The sequence below is a fragment of the Aotus nancymaae genome, unplaced genomic scaffold, assembly GCF_030222135.1.
Source record: "Aotus nancymaae isolate 86718 unplaced genomic scaffold, 86718_ANA_hifiasm-v0.15.2.pri h1tg000062l, whole genome shotgun sequence".
NCBI lineage: Eukaryota > Metazoa > Chordata > Mammalia > Primates > Aotidae > Aotus > Aotus nancymaae.
The window spans coordinates 21159638-21175574 of record NW_026988476.1 but is presented as its reverse complement, the minus strand read 5'-3'; the positions used below and the strand labels follow the sequence as shown (position 1 = coordinate 21175574).

The 15937-nt window shown below is 41.2% G+C and overlaps 1 protein-coding gene across 5 annotated transcripts in view; it reads left to right on the top strand.

Annotated features, from left to right (window-relative positions):
- The window catches only part of TRIM9 (tripartite motif containing 9), a 121552-nt gene that overhangs the window by 65511 nt on the left and 40104 nt on the right, over positions 1–15937 (top strand). For all 5 annotated transcript variants that reach the window (XM_064365867.1, XM_064365866.1, XM_012451066.2 and 2 more), the window contains exons 2-3: positions 532–627; positions 2918–3040. In XM_064365867.1, coding sequence (XP_064221937.1) covers positions 532–627; positions 2918–3040 — 219 coding nt within the window. The remainder of the gene's footprint in view (positions 1–531; positions 628–2917; positions 3041–15937) is intronic.

The following is a 15937-nucleotide window of genomic DNA, read 5'->3' as shown; positions in this document are numbered from 1 at the left end:
GGAGTGGAATGTTGTCCTGGCCTTTGAATTTGTGATTATATTTAAGTGGCCGCAGAGGACCACACCAGTACCTACTCCTTCCTTCATCCTGTTCTTGACACTCTTTATTCTTTCTGCCCCAATCCCAGACCGACAGCCCTTTGTGCTAAGCAACGTGATAAGAATTAGATCATCTGACACTGTTTTGTTTTGCTTTTTTAGTCCTTAGCAAATAATAGGTATTCAATAAATGATTGCTTAATTACCAATGAAGGAGATGAGAAATTCTAGGTTGATAACAGCTGGCAGGGGCCTTTGACTGCTGTGGCCAGAGGTGTTCACTGCTTCCAAGGAGAAGCTACTCAGGGGCCCAGGGAGTTTGGACACTGGTATCTACCCATACAAAGGCCAGCAAAGAGGTCCAACCTCAGAGAAGAGGAATCTGAGGAGCTTGATGATTTTCCAGTTTTGAGTCTCACTGAAAACACCTCTGTGGCCTTGTTGCTGCATCCTGTGATTACAGCTCCATGGTTTCCTTCTTTGTCTTTGCAGAGCCAGCTCTCCCAGGCGCTGAACGGACTGTCAGACAGGGCTAAGGAAGCCAAGGAGTTTCTGGTACAGCTCCGCAACATGGTCCAGCAGATCCAGGTATGGGCATTACCTGGGACACAAGGAAACCATGGGCTAATACATAATTGTGCGGCGGGAGAGTTTCTTTCTCCTTTTATTTTTATGTGTTATGGGAAAGTTCCTTTTTGTTTTTGTCGTTGTTATTCTTTACATACAAACACACATAGAGATCAACTTCAAACATACCCCTTCTTAAGGTAGTTACTTTTCGCCAACAAGCCAGAAACACAGTCTGATTTTCCAACTGGTTCCTGGCTTCCACACTGAGGTCCTAATTCTCTACTACTAAATATGCAGAAAGAGGCCTATTTCTTTGTAAATTCAGGGTCCTTCTTGCTGAGTTTGTAAGACCCTGTAGATTCTCAAAACACCTTGTAATAATTATATTGTTTAATAGTAACAGGTCATAGTTTTCTCTTTTTTTCATCCTTCCTTTATTTCCTTCCTGCCTTTCATTTTTTTCTTTTTTAGTCCTCCTTTCTTCCTTCTTTCTTTTTTTCTTCCTTCCTTTCTTCCTTTCGTTCTTCTTTTCTTCCTCCCTGACCCACAATAATGCTTCTCCTCCACTTAGACATTTAAATATTTTTCGATCATGATCCCCTGGCAACTGTAATTTCAGATTGCTTTATCTAGACACAATGACCAGCAATTCAAGCAGCATTTAAGAGCTCATAAATTCTCCACTAGAGCTGAAGGGGAAAAACCATAAACTATATGAGACACCAAAATAATGACCCTCTTATGTTTTGAAGTTTGCCTCACAGAAATAACCTTAGCTTGTTTTTTGCTGGCCTCCAGTAAATTGACTAAGTTCATATTTCACCATGTCAAAGCAGGTATGGATTTTTAAATGGAAGCCAGCCTTTCAAAGAATTACACACTGATTTCTTTGCCTTTTTTTTGGCACACAGGCCCATGTTAAACTTTTGATTCCCTAACAACCTAGCAGTTTTGTATACTTCCTTCTGTTTTCCAAAGCAATAGAGTTTATCAATCAGTTCTTTCTTTACTCTGCTGGCATAAAATGTGCAGCCCCAGGCTTGCCTCTGCCCGGGCCTCTTCATCAGAGCAAAGCTTTCTTTCTGCTCTAAATCAGTGGCCGAGCTTACAAGGAGAAGGTCTCCCCTCACCCCACACTCCAATATTACCCTGCATGTGGCATAGAGAGCTCTTAAATGATGTTTTCCAAGGGCCTTCTCTGAGAGCTCAAAAGCAATTGCCTTGAAAGCCAAAATTTAGCATTGCTCAAGCAATTACTAATGCATTCCTTATACGAAGACCTTGCATTTGAAAACAATTACTAAATGCCTGTCTGCTGATTATTATATAAAGAGACACAGTTCTTTATGACTAGTAATAAATTAAAATTTTATAGGTTAAATTATTCCTTCCTTGCCAGCCCCCAAAAGTTTATAGTTTACTCAACTGGGTAGTGCTTTGTAAGTACTACTAATGTATATGTGACTATTTAGCTTTCATTCACTGTGAATTACTTTTTTTCAGATTATGGTTTAAGAATCAAAATTGTATATGTAACTCATTGAAAGGATTATCCTTAATAAATGCGTATAACTCATTGAAAGAATTGCTTAAAAGAAATGTTCATGGCATGTACAGATTTAAATCAAATAAAAATGTTATATCCAGCATTTAATTTAAACATCATGGGAAAGTTGTAATTCATTTAGTATGTAGTTGCCTTTCCCCTGCAAGGTGTTGGGTCATGTCTGATTTTTATGCCAGGGTGATCGCCATTACATACATTGATTGTTTTTAACCACCTACTATTTGCTTTCCTTAATGAAAGAGGCAAGTACTTTTGCCCATTATTCTCGTATCTTATAAAATTCTGTTCTCATTGGATTATTGTTAATACTGCCATTTTCTTTCTTCTTCATTCCTTTGATTTTAATGATTTCTTGTGCCTCAGCAATGCCCCACTCATTCCTCATTGCCTTTTTGAACACCAGCTTCCACCATATATAGCTAGACGTACGTGGCCCTCAAAAGCATTCATGCCCAACTCTATAAGCTAAAGCTTTGTTTTACTTAATATAATTCAAATTGTGGAAATTATTTCCTTTTGATAAATTTAAGCAATAAATATTTATCCTTTTCAATCTAAATTTAAGGTGAAACATGACCACTGTAGAATAAAGTTTATCCAGTTATTTTTTTTTAATTACCAAATGTGCATTGTGGACAGAGTTCCTTTTCATTCCCTTCAGCAGGATGGGGGAGCTCTGTTTTCTCTGGCAGCCTGAGGCACCCAGCACCTTGCAGTTGAGAAATGTGCTCTATTACACAGGAGAACAGTGTGGAGTTTGAAGCCTGTCTGGTGGCCCAATGTGATGCCCTCATCGATGCCCTCAACAGAAGAAAAGCCCAGCTGCTGGCCCGTGTCAATAAGGAGCATGAGCACAAGCTGAAGGTGAGTGCTACATCATGAGAAGAACAGAAAGCCAACAAGCCAGGCTCCTGGGGAGCATGATGGACAGGCTGGGAGAATTCCTTCCCCTGGACAGGAAGAGAGGATGACCACAGCCTTGGATAGCCAGTGGTTCTGGCCAGAAAGGAGCATACACATCCCTCCATTCACTATATACTCCTTCATTTACCTAAATAATGTTTGTTAAGTGATTTTTTCTGGGCCAGGAACTGCTATGGACACAGGAATAATAAATAAATCAAAATCATTGCCTTCATGGGACTTATATTCTATCAAGAAGGATAAATAATAAGCAAGATAACTGTCTTCCTCCATTTTATGTTGATATAACAGAATACCACAGACTGAGTGATTATAAACAATAGAATTGTATTTAGATCATAGTTCTAGAGGCTAGAAAGTCCAAAAGCATGGTGTTGGCTTCTGGTGGGGGCCTTCATGTTGCATCATCCCATGGCAGAAGGCAAAAGGACAGGCAAGCATCAGAAACAGAGAGGATAGGCCCAAACTTCCACCTTTTATTGGGAGCCCTCTCCCATGATAATTAACCCACTCCCAAGATAATAGCATTCATCCATTCATGAAGGCAGGGCTTCATGTCCTAATCACTCCTTAAAGGCTCCACCTCTTAATACTTTTATAATGGCAATTAAATTTCAACATGGATTTTAGAGGAGATATTCAAACCACAGCAATAAATAAGAAATTATGGAGCATATTAGTAAAAAGTGTTAAGAAAAATGTTAACAGTAGGAAAAGAGGATAGTGAGTACTGGGGATGGAGGCTGAAATTTTACAAAGAATGGCCATAAAGAGGCAAAAATGTATTTTTGAATTGTGAAATAGAATTTGTGCTTTCTAGAAAACAAACATGATTTGTCTTAACTTCTCAACTGAACTTTACAGTTGGAAACTGTACAGAAGTTTATCATGACACGGTAGAATCAATTGGCTATAAGAATGGGACTCTATTGGCAGGACTGGCCCTCCAGCAGACATCTGATAGTCCACCTATCACCCCATTAGTGCAGGGCAACAAAATGTGAGAGGAAGGATGAGTGGATGGGAAGAGCAAACCAGAAGGGGTCCAGTAGTACACAGTCAGCTGAGGCTCACACATGTGGCCATCAGGACTCAGAGTGTGCACTGTTGGCACGGGATTAAGATGAAGGGAGAAATGAGGTCTGACTATGCTCATGGTGCTCGGCAGGGGAGCAGGAGGAGAGAGGGACATAAAAGGTGGCTCAGAAGGAGTCCTGCCCTTGTGGAGTTTACAGTTCAATGGAAGAGATAAGCTATACCCACAGCTGACTCCAACACAGGTAGAGAGTGGGCTTCCAGGAGAAAGGTGCCCAATGTCATAGAAGTTGTGACAGGGCAAAATTACTTGCAGCTAAAATGGTCGTGGAGTACCTCAAGACCTGGCACCTGAGTAGTCCAAATTGTAGGAAGTGTGTGTTAATGACCACTTACATTCCTGCCTACAGGAGTCGGCAAAGCTGTCAGGGAAGGAGAGGGTGATTAGCACATATGCGGGCTCTCTTTTGGTTCCATGTGACGTTTAAGGTGGTTTTTTTCCAGTTCTGTGAAGAAGGTCATTGGTAGTTTGATGGGGATAGCATTGAATCTGTAAATTACTTTGGGCAGTATGGCCATTTTCACGATATTAATTCTTCCTAACCATGAGCATGGAATGTTTCTCCATCTGTTTGTGTCCTCTCTTATTTCATTGAGCAGTGGTTTGTAGTTCTCCTTGAAGAGGTCCTTTACGTTTCTTGTTAGTTGCATTCCTAGGTATTTTATTCTCTTTGTAGCAATTGTGAATGGCAGCTCGTTCTTGATTTGGCTCTCTTTAAGTCTGTTATTGGTGTATAGGAATGCTTGTGATTTCTGCGCATTGATTTTGTATCCTAAAACTTTGCTGAAGTTGCTTATCAGTTTCAGGAGATTTTGGGCTGAGACGATGGGGTCTTCTAAATATACAATCATGTTGTCTGCAAATAGAGACAATTTGACCTCTTCCTTTCCTAATTGAATACCCTTTATTTTTTTTTCTTGCCTGATTGCTCTGGATAGAACTTCCAGTACTATATTGAATAGGAGTGGTGAGAGAGGGCATCCTTGTCTAGTGCCAGTTTTCAAAGAGAGTGCTTCCAGTTTTTGCCCATTCAGTATGATGTTGGCTGTGGGTTTGTCATAAATAGCTTTTATTATTTTGAGATATGTTCCATCAATACCTAGTTTATTGAGAGTTTTTAGCATAAAGCACTGTTGAATTTTGTCAAAGGCCTTCTATGCATCTATTGAGACAATCATATGGTTTTTGTCTTTGGTTCTGTTGATGTGGTGAATTACATTTATAGACTTGTGTATGTTGAACCAGCCTTGCATCCCCAGGATGAAGCCTACTTGATCGTGATGGATAAGCTTTTTGATGTGCTGTTGCAATCAGTTTGCCAGTATTTTATTGAAGATTTTTGCATCTATGTTCATCATGAATGTTGGCCTGAAGTTTTCTTTTCTTGTTGAGTCTCTGCCCGGTTTTGGTATCAGTATGATGTTGGTCTCATAAAATGATTTGGGAGGGATTCTCTCTTTTTGGATTTTTTGGAATAGTTTCAGAAGGAGTGGTACCAGCTCCTCTTTGTATGTCTGGTAGAATTCAGCTGTGAACCCATCTGGACCTGGGCTTTTTTTGGTTGGTAGGCTTATTAATTGCTGCCTCAACTTCAGCCCTTGTTATTGGTCTATTCAGTGTTTTGACTTCTTCCCAGTTTAGGCTTGGGAGGGTGCAAGTGTCCAGGAATTTATCCATTTTTTTCATGTTTACTGGTTTGTGTGCATAGAGTTATTTGTAGTAATCTCTGATGGTAGTTTGTATTTCTGTGAAATCTGTGGTGATATCCCCTTTGTCATTTTTTATTGCATCTATTTGATTCTTCTCTCTTTTCTTTTTTACTAATCTGGCTAGTGGTCTATTTTGTTGATCTTTTCAAAAAACCAGCTCCTGGATTTATTGATTTTTGAAGGGTTTTTTGTGTCTCTATCTCCTTCAGTTCTGCTCTGATCTTAGTTATTTCTTGTCTTCTGCTAGCTTTTGAGTTTTTTTTATCTTGCTCCTCTAGCTCTTTCAATTTTGATGATAGGGTATCGATTTTAGATCTTTCCTGGCTTCTCATGTGGGCATTTATTGCTGTAAATTTCTGTCTAGACACTGCTTTAAATGTGCCCCAGAGATTCTGGTACGTTGTGTCTTCCAGAATCTCTGGGACACATTTAAAGCAGTGTCTAGAGGGAAATTTAGCTCATTGGTTTCAAAGAAGATCTTTATTTCTGCCTTCATTTCATTGTTTATCCAGTCAACATTCAAGAGAAAGTTGTTCAGTTTCCATGAAGTTGTGCTGTTCTGAGTTAGTTTCTGAATTCTGAGTTCTAATTTGATTGCACTGTGGTCTGAGAGACTGTTTATTATGATTTTCGTTCTTTTGCATTTGCTGAGGAGTGATTTACTTCCAATTATGTGGTCAATTTTAGAGTAAGTGAGATGTGGTGCTGAGAAGAATGTATGTTCTGTGGATTTGGGGTGGAGAGTTCTGTAAATGTGTATCTGAGTTCAAGTCCTGGATATCTTTATTAATTTTCTGTCTCGTTGATCTGTCTAATATTGACAGTGAAGTGTTAAAGTCTCCCACTATTATTGTGTGGGAGTCTTAAGTCTCTTTGTAGGTCATTAAGAACTTGCTTTATGTATCTGGGTGCTCCTGTATCGGGTGCATATACATTTAGGATTGTTAGCTCTTCTTGTTCCATTGATCCTTTTGCCATTATGTAATGCCCTTCTTTGTCTCTTTTGATCTTTGTTGGTTTAAAGTCTATTTTATCAGAGACTAGGATTGCAACTCCTGCTTTTTTTTGTTCTCCATTTGCTTGGTAAATCTTCCTCCATCCCTTTATTTTGAGCCTATGCGTATCCTTGCACATGAGATGGGATTCCCGAATACAGCACACCGATGTTTTTTATCCAATCTACCAGTCTATGTCTTTTGATTGGGGCATTTAGCCCATTTACATTTAAGGTTAATATTATTATGTGTGAATTTGATCCTGCCATTTTGATGCTAGCTGGTTGCTTTGCCCATTAGTTGAGGCAGTTTCTTCCTTGTGTCAATGCTTTTTACTATTTGGTAGTTTTTGGAGTGGCTGGTACTGGTTGTTCCTTTCTATGTTTAGTGCTTCTTTCATGAGCTCTTGTAAAGGCAGGCCTGGTGGTGATGAAATCTCTCAGCAATCGCTTGTTCATGAAAGATTTTATTTCTCCTTTACTTATGAAGCTTAGTTTGGCTGGATATGAAATTCTGGGTTAAAAGTTCTTTTCTTTAAGGATGTTGAATATTGGCCCCCACTTTCTTCTGGCTTGTAGGGTTTCTGCCTAGAGATCCACTGTGAGTCTGATGGGCTTCCCTTTGTAGGTGACCCGACCTTTCTCTCTGGCTGCCCTTAGCATTTTTTCCTTCATTTCAACCCTGGTAAATCTGACGATTATGTGCCTTGGGGCTACTCTTCTTGAGGAAGATCTTTGTGGTGTTCTCTGTATTTCCTGGACTTGAATGTTGGCCTGCCTTGCTAGGGAGATTCTCCTGGATAATATCCTGAAGAGTATTTTCCAGCTTGGATTCATTTTCTCTGTCACATTCAGGTACACCTATCTAATGTAGATTAGGTCTTTTCACATAATCCCATATTTCTTGGAGTCTTTGTTCATTTCTTCTTGCTCTTTTTTTCTCTAATCTTGCCTTCTCATTTTATTTCATTGAGTTAATATTCAATATCTGATATCCTTTCTTCTGCTTGGTCCATTTGGCTATTGGCTGTTGAAACTTGTGTATGCTTTGTAAAGTTCTCATGTTGTGTTTTTCAGCTCTATCAATTCATTTATATTCATCTCTAAGCTGTTAATTCTCATTAGCATCTCGTCAAACCTTTTTTCAAGGTTCTTAGTTTCTTTACATTGGGTTAGAACATGTTCTTTTAGCTCAGAGAAGTCTGTTGTTACCCAACTTTCTGAAGCCTGTTTCTGTCAATTCATCAGACCTTCTCCATCCAGCCTTGTTCCCTTGCTGGTAAGGAGTTGTGATCCCTTGGAGGAGGAGAGGTGTTCTGGTTTTGGGTGTTTTCATCATTTTTGCACTGGTTTCTTCCCATCTTTGTGGATTTATCTACCTGTGGTCTTTGTAGTTGGTGACTTTTGGATGGGGTCTCTGAGTGGATGTCCTTTTTGCTGATGATGAAGTTATTTCTTTCTGTTTTTTAGTTTTCCTTCTAACAGTCAGGACCCTCTGCTGTAGGACTGCTGGAGGTCCACTCCAGACCCTGCTTGCCTGGGGATCACCTGCAGCAGCTGCAGAACAGTAAGGGTTGCCGCCAGTTTCTTCTTCTGTTATCTTTGTCCCAGAAGGATACCCGCCAAATGTCAGCCTGAGCTCTCCTTTTTGAGGTGTCTCTTTGGATATACATGGGTCGGGGAGCTGCTTGAGGAGACAGTCTGTCCCTTATAGGAGCTCAAGTGCTGAGTTGTGAGCTCCATTGTTTTGTTCAGAGCTACTGGGCTGGTACGTTTAAGTCTGCTGCAGTGGAACTCGTAATTGCCTTTTTTTCCCAGGTGCTCTGTCCTGGGAAGGTAGAGCTTTATTTATAAGTTCCTGACATGCTGCTGCCTTTTTTCAGAGCTGCCCTGCCAGCATGGAGGTAGCCTAGTCACAGTCTGCCAGCAGAGGCATTGCTGAGCTGCCATGGGCTCTGCCCAGCTGCTGTGTGAACTTCCTTGCTGTTTTGTTTGTAGAAGTATAATTAGAATTGCCTCGGTAATGGCAGACTGCCTCAGTAATGGTAGGCTGCCTCAGTAATGGTGGACTGCCTCAGTAGTGGTGGGCTGCCTCAGTAATGGCGGACTGCCTCCATAGTGGTGGGCTGCCTCGGTAATGGCAGACTGCCTCAGTAGTGGTGGACTGCCTTGGTAATGGCTGACACCCTTCCCCCCGCAGAGCTGGACCATGCTGGGTCCAGCTGTGCTTGCTGTGAAACTCTCAATCCAGAGCGTTTCAGATTGCTGGTCTTTGTGGGGGTGTGACCTGCCGAGCCAGATCACCTTGCTCCCTGTTTCAGCCCCCTTTTTTTCAGTTGAATGGGTGACTCTGTCTCCCAGGCATTCCAGGCACCAGTTGAGACGGCCACCCAGATTTGTATGAGTTTTTGTGCAGAGACCCGCTGCACCAGCTGAAACAGCCTTGCTGGTGGCTCATGTCACTTTTCCGCCCAGGAATCTCCTGTTCTGTGGCAGTAAAAACTCGTTTGGAAATAACGGTGATCACTCACCCTCTGCATTCTCACTGGGAACTGCACTCCAGAGCTATTCCTATTTGGCCATCTTGGATCATCTCCTCAAAATTTTAACTTTTTTTCTTAATGGAAATACCTTTTTTGAAACATTGCAAATACTTTCCTGGCATTTTAAAACAGAATATGGTGAACAGTTTGTGATAGTCACATGGTGATGGTAGGGCAACTCCAGGTTTTCTTTTTTTTTCTTTTTCTTGTCTTCAGATTATGAGACTGATGCGCTGCCTACTGCAATAAGGAGGCAGGCTCTTTTTCTTTTCTTTTCTTTTCTTTTTTTTTTTGAGACAGAGTCTTGCTGTATTGCCCAGGCTGGAGTACAGTGGCACGATCTCGGCTCACTGCAACTTCTGCCACCTGGGTTCAAGTGATTCTCTCCCTCAGCCTCCCGAGTAGCTGGGACTACAGGTGTGTGCCACCACACTCGGCTAATTTTTTGTATTTTAGTAGAGATGGGGTTTCACCATATTGGCCAAGATGGTCTTGATCTCCTGACCTCATGATCTGCCCACTTTGGCCTCCCAAAGTGCTGGGATTATAGGCGTGAGCTACCACATGCAGCCAACTCCAGGTTTTCTATATGGGAGAGACATAAAGACAGCAATCTGGAGGGAAGAGGGAATTTTTTGACAATTGCAAATGCATCATTTATTCCTATCAAAGAATGCCAGAAGGCATGAGAAGCCCCCTTGCCCTCCTGCTTCATGCTGCCTCTGCAGAACAGAACTGTGTGAAAATCAGTTAAGGACTGTGCTGTGGCTGCAGATGTCATTGCCCAGGAATGGCTTTCACACATTGCTGGGATGCCACATCGCATGACTGTCCTTTTCCCTCCTCTGATGGTCCATCTGTGCTGGCTGGGCTGCCCCAGCAGGGCATGCGGATGCATTTGGGGGCTGCTGAGCAGAGGCAGCTGCCTGCCCTCATTCCACCCTGCCCAGCCTGGAGTTTCCTGCCCAGACCTTAAAGGACTGCAGAAACCAGAGACAGGTGGCTGGCTGTCCCCCACAGCAGTGGAGCTGTTCTGTCTTCTGTCTCAAGTGATTTGTTTCTCTGCTGTTTTCAGATGATTGTATCTGTCATTGCTTCCAAAAACAGCCACCAGTGCCACTCACACCATCATGACCACTGATACAGGCCTCCACGGCTCACTCACTCTTCTTCTCTCCCCCTGCATTTTCCCTTTCTTGTCACTTTCATTGCTACTCAGATTTGTGAGAAAAGACTGGCCTTTTATAGACATCACTTGCCAAGCACAGTACTTCTTTCTATCTTTGTTGGCTAACCCATCACTCACTGTCCTGCAGGGATAATCTTATGTTCTTCCGCTTCCCTTTGGCTGAGTTGTATGAGGCCCTGCTTTTTACTGACAAAGAGAGGAGTTGTGTGTGTATTTTTCTGGCAACTCTAGCTCCTTGAGCAATCCAAAAAACTAGGGATGCTGGAAAGTGAGTGTGTATATACACAGTCTATAATCCTTCATATCCGTCTCTGAAAGCACTGATTGCCTGAACAGATTTAATAGTTCTGTTTCCGAGGTAAGATGGAACTGAGTGGTAAAGAGCCCACGTTCTGGGTCATAGAGGCTGGGGTGAGAGGACAGACTTTCTCACTTACTAGGTTTCTCACCTTAGGCAAGTCTATGGCTCAAAAGTTTATTTCATCTGTGTATAAAATAAGGCTAGAAGTGGTACCTCATAGGGCATTGCAAAGCACTTAGCATGATCTTCAGTGTATATTGCTATTATCATTGAGATAATTGAGAGAGAACGACTGGAAATATGTTTTCATTCAACACACTGAAGAAGAGTTTCCAGGGGTTTATTTTCTATGATACCAGAGTTCATAGTGTAGAATTAGTCCATACACTGGTGTTATTATCCATGAACCTGGGAGATTCTTTAGTGGCATGAGTTCATAATTGATCATTGTATAAAACAGTTCACAAAGTTTGGTGAGCTATTTTTTTTTTTTTTTGAGATGGAGTTTTGCTATTGTTGCCCAGGCTGGAGTGCAATGGCGCAATCTCGGCTCACTGCAACCTCCGCCTCCCGGGTTAAAGTGATTCTCCTGCCTCTGCCTCCCGAGTAGCTGGGATTACAGGCATGTGCCATCACACCTGGCTAATTTTGTATTTTTTTAGTAGAGACAGGGGTTCTCCATGTTGGTCAGGCTGGTCTTGAACTCCAACCTCTGATCCGCCCGCCTTGGCCTTCCAAAGTGCTGGGATTACAGGCGTGAGCCACCACGCCTGGCCGGGTGAGCTATTTTTAAAAGCTAAAAAAAGCTTTTGAGACATATGCAGATGTGGTCATGTTTGAGGAAAACTGTTTGAAATGTAAATTATAGTTAATACTACTCTGTGGTTTGAAAAAATGCTGGGAGCCAAATATCTATTTTCAGAATGTAGTGGACTAAAGCGAATGTCAGATAGCTACTGAGGGAAGAAGTGTTTTTGAGCTTCCAAGTAAAATGTTACTAACTAATATTTGGAACTACTCGGGTAATATTCCAACTATCAGCAGAGCACACTGGACCCCCAGGTGTTTTGTCTCGATCTGTCCATCGTGTTAACATCCTTCCCAGGTCTGCTTTAGCTGAAGACAGCCTGAAATTTCCTCACTATCTGTGCTTCTCACAGGGAAATTGTGATGACACTTAAACTAAATTGTGCCATTAATGAGATCTGCGCTTTCTTCAGAAACTTTACATATGCCACTTTCTCTTGATAAGCCCTAAAGAATATCTGAAAATTATTTTTGTTTATGTAACATTCACAATTTGAAATAACTCTGAAATTGTCTTAAATATGCTCTCTCTAATATTTTAGAATAAATTCACACATTGAATAGCAAGAGGCGATATGTATTTTCTTGGTTACCTTTGAACTCTAAGATCCTCTGAAAGAAAAAAATGTTACAGTTATTCCAAGTGATTCTGGAGAGAAAGTCTAGTTTTCAGTTTCCATGTATGGTTGGTAAATTTAACATACCAACATAATTACTCAGCAAGGATGCTAAGGGCTGATGATAAAGCTTACCATGTTACACAGTCTTCATATTAATATTTACTGAGGGCTTCTGTGTGCCAATTGTAGCTATCTGTAGAATGCTTGATTTTGAGACCTAGTGTAATGTTTGAGTTTTGTTAGAATAATTATAATTATTTTCACCATTATATTTATTATTTACCATGTATTGCATGTTATAATCCCATTATGTTTGCCAAAAATTAATTATATAGCATGTCATTAAGAACACAAATTTAAATTATGGATATTATTGGCATATGAACTGTGTACTGCAGCTATTTTCCATCGTTTTATGACAGGGAAATAATCCTTTGATTCAAATGAGAGAGAGGAAGGAAAGAAAGTGGGAGGGAGAGAGGAAGGGAAAAAGGAAGGAAAGAAGGAAAGAAAAAAGGAAGGAAGGGAGGGAGGGAAGGAAGGGGAGGAAGGAAGGAAGGAAGGCAGGAAGGCAGGCAATACCAGCTCACAAAAAAATTAAAAATAATGATATATTATTTGACTGGCTACAGCCATTTCTAGGAAGAAAAAGCAACTAATTTAAGCCAAGAACCACCTCAATCTCTGTAAAACTAACAGCAAAGAACTCAGTTATTCCATTATAGTGAAGACATTTGGAAAAATTAGGCACACTAGAACAACTTGAAGTGTTCAATTGCCCTCAGCAGAAGTCTGTAGAAACCATTTCTAATCATTTAACCACAATTGTGATTGATTACAAGCCCATGATTAATGATGAATTCCTTTCAGAGTTTCATTTGGCATATTTTGCAGTCTTCTGCTTCCCACCATGTAGGAGCAAAAATCCCAAGAGAGTCTGTATGGGATAAGGTGCCCAGGCCACCCATGGAATTACCAGGAAGCCCCATACACAGCTGGAGGACTAGGTTAGGGGATACACCCCTGAACAGCCCCCTACTTACTTTGGCAATGTCAGTGAAAGTCAGTCTCAGAACTTCCTTTGTACTCTTTGTCTCAGCCCGGATATGGGTGACACTTCTCACTTCCAAAAGGCACCTCACTCATACTTTGAGGAGGATGGAATAATCCACTATTTCTTACTACACTTCACATCCTATGAAACAACATACTGCTTCACTCTTACTGCAGCCACCTTCAGTGGTAAACGTTCTCCTGTGTGGTTGGGGCTGCCCAATATGCTTCTCTCTGTCAATGTCTTGAATATTTCATTAACTTCTCTGTACAAGGATACAGTATTCTATACATGAAGAGCATGCTTTGCATATTCCACTCAATGTTTATCGATAAGGCATTGGTGATATTCACACTTGTAGAATAGAAATTTCACAGCTTTACTGTTAAAAATCTCAAGACATCCTAAAAAAAAGGTGTGTGGTTTATTTAATAGGTTTAAATGATCCTTCTCTTGATTAAAAACTCAAAGCATCAGACTTGCCTTTGAAATGATTAGTTGCCAGTGTGGGTAAATTAATAACATTAGTACAGAGGGTGGTATCAAGAGAATAGGGAAAATATTTGCCTTAAACTATGGGCGAGAATGGTGGCATGTGAGAAATTTAAATTAAGTTAAGTTAAATGCTCTAAGTTTTAGTGAATGTGACAATGATATGGTAGATAACATTCTACTCTTGGAAAAAACAGATTTCTTTAATACCAGAAAGATCTAACAGCCAAAGCACTTCACCTTTAATTCACACAGTTAATTCAAAGCATCAGTTGGTCATCATGCTTTAGGACATGGCAGGACACGTAGAAACTCCCTCCTGATTAAAAGGACCCATGGAGAACAAATTCCTCAAGCTTGCATCTGAAAAGTACAGTCAGTCCCCCACATCCATGGGTTTTGCATCCATGAATGCAACCAATAATGGATTGAAAATATTTGAAAACAAAAGTCTCTCCTGGAACACGTACAGACTATTTTCTTATTATTCCTTAAACCAGAGGTCCCCAACCCTAACTGGTCCCTTTTCAGCACCAGGGACAAGTTTCATACAGTTGTTTTCCATGGAGTACAATTGTCTCCTCAGTATCTGTGGGGGATTGATTCCACAGTTCCCTGTGGATACCAAAATCCACAGATGCGCAAGTCCCTGATATAAAATGGCATCGTTTCATTAATGTTATTATGTTAATAATAATAAAATTTATGTTATGTTATTAATAATAATATAATTAATATTATATTAATTATAACATGTTATTGTGTTATTAATAATATGTTATTAATATCATTATTAGAGAGAGCTGCAGGGGGTGGTGGGGCAGGGTGGGGGATGGTTTCAGGATGAAACTGTTGCACCTCATATCATCAGGTATTAGATTCTCATAAGGAGCACATAACCTAGATCCCTTACCTGAGCAGTTCACAATAGGGTTCCTGCTCCTATGAGAATCTAATGCCGCTGCTGATCTGAAAGGAGGTGGCCCACTCCTCACCTCCTGCTGTGCAGCCCAGTTCCTAGCAGGCCACAGACCAGTGCTACTCCACGGCCCAGAGGTTAGGGACCCCTACCCTAAACAATATACTATAATACCTTTTACATTGTAATTAAGTATTACAAATAATCTAGAGATGATTTAAGGGGCATAGGAGGATATGCATAGGCTATATGCCAATAGTGTGCCATTTTATATCAGGGGCTTGAGCATCTGCGGATTTTGGCATCTGCAGGGAATCGTGGAATCAATCCCCCACAGATACAGAGGAGATAACTGTACTGGACCTTAAACAGAAAGGATTAAAGGATGACCTTATGCTTAGGGGAAATTGCTTTAAACTATAATGGGAAGGCGTAGCTTATATTTAAGAAAGAATTTTTTGAAATAGTAGAGAAAGATAGTGTTCACTTAGGCGGCAGTTCATTAGTGATATCCTGTCAAAACCTATAATGAGAGAGAGTACTATAGGAAAAAGCATTGGCAAGGTACGGTGGCTCACACCTGTAATCCCAACGCTCTGGGGGGCCGAGGCGGGAGGATCACTTGAGCCCAAGAGCAGCCTGGATGACCTGGAGAAGCCCCATCTCTACCAAAAATATACAAATTCACCAGGTGTAGTGGCATGAGCCTGTAGTCCCAGCTACTAAGGAGACTGAGGTGGGAGGATCACTTGAGCCCAGGAGGTTGAGGCTGCAGTGAACTGTGAGTGTGCCACATCACTCCAGCCTGGGTGACAGAGACCCTGTCCAAAAAGAAAGAAAGGGAGAGAGGGAGAGGGAGAGAGAGAGGAAAAAGAAAGAAAGAAAGGGAAGGAAGGAAGGAAGGAAGGAAAGAAAGAGAGGCAAAGAAAAAGGCATTTATTTAAAAAGCGTAAAGAGGCCGGGCGTGGTGGCTCAAGCCTGTAATCCCAGCAGTTTGGGAGGCCAAGGCGGGTGGATCACGAGGTCAAGAGATCGAGACCATCCTGGTCAACATGGTGAAACCCCATCTCTACTAATACAAAAAATTAGCTGGGCATGGTGGCGCGTGCCTGT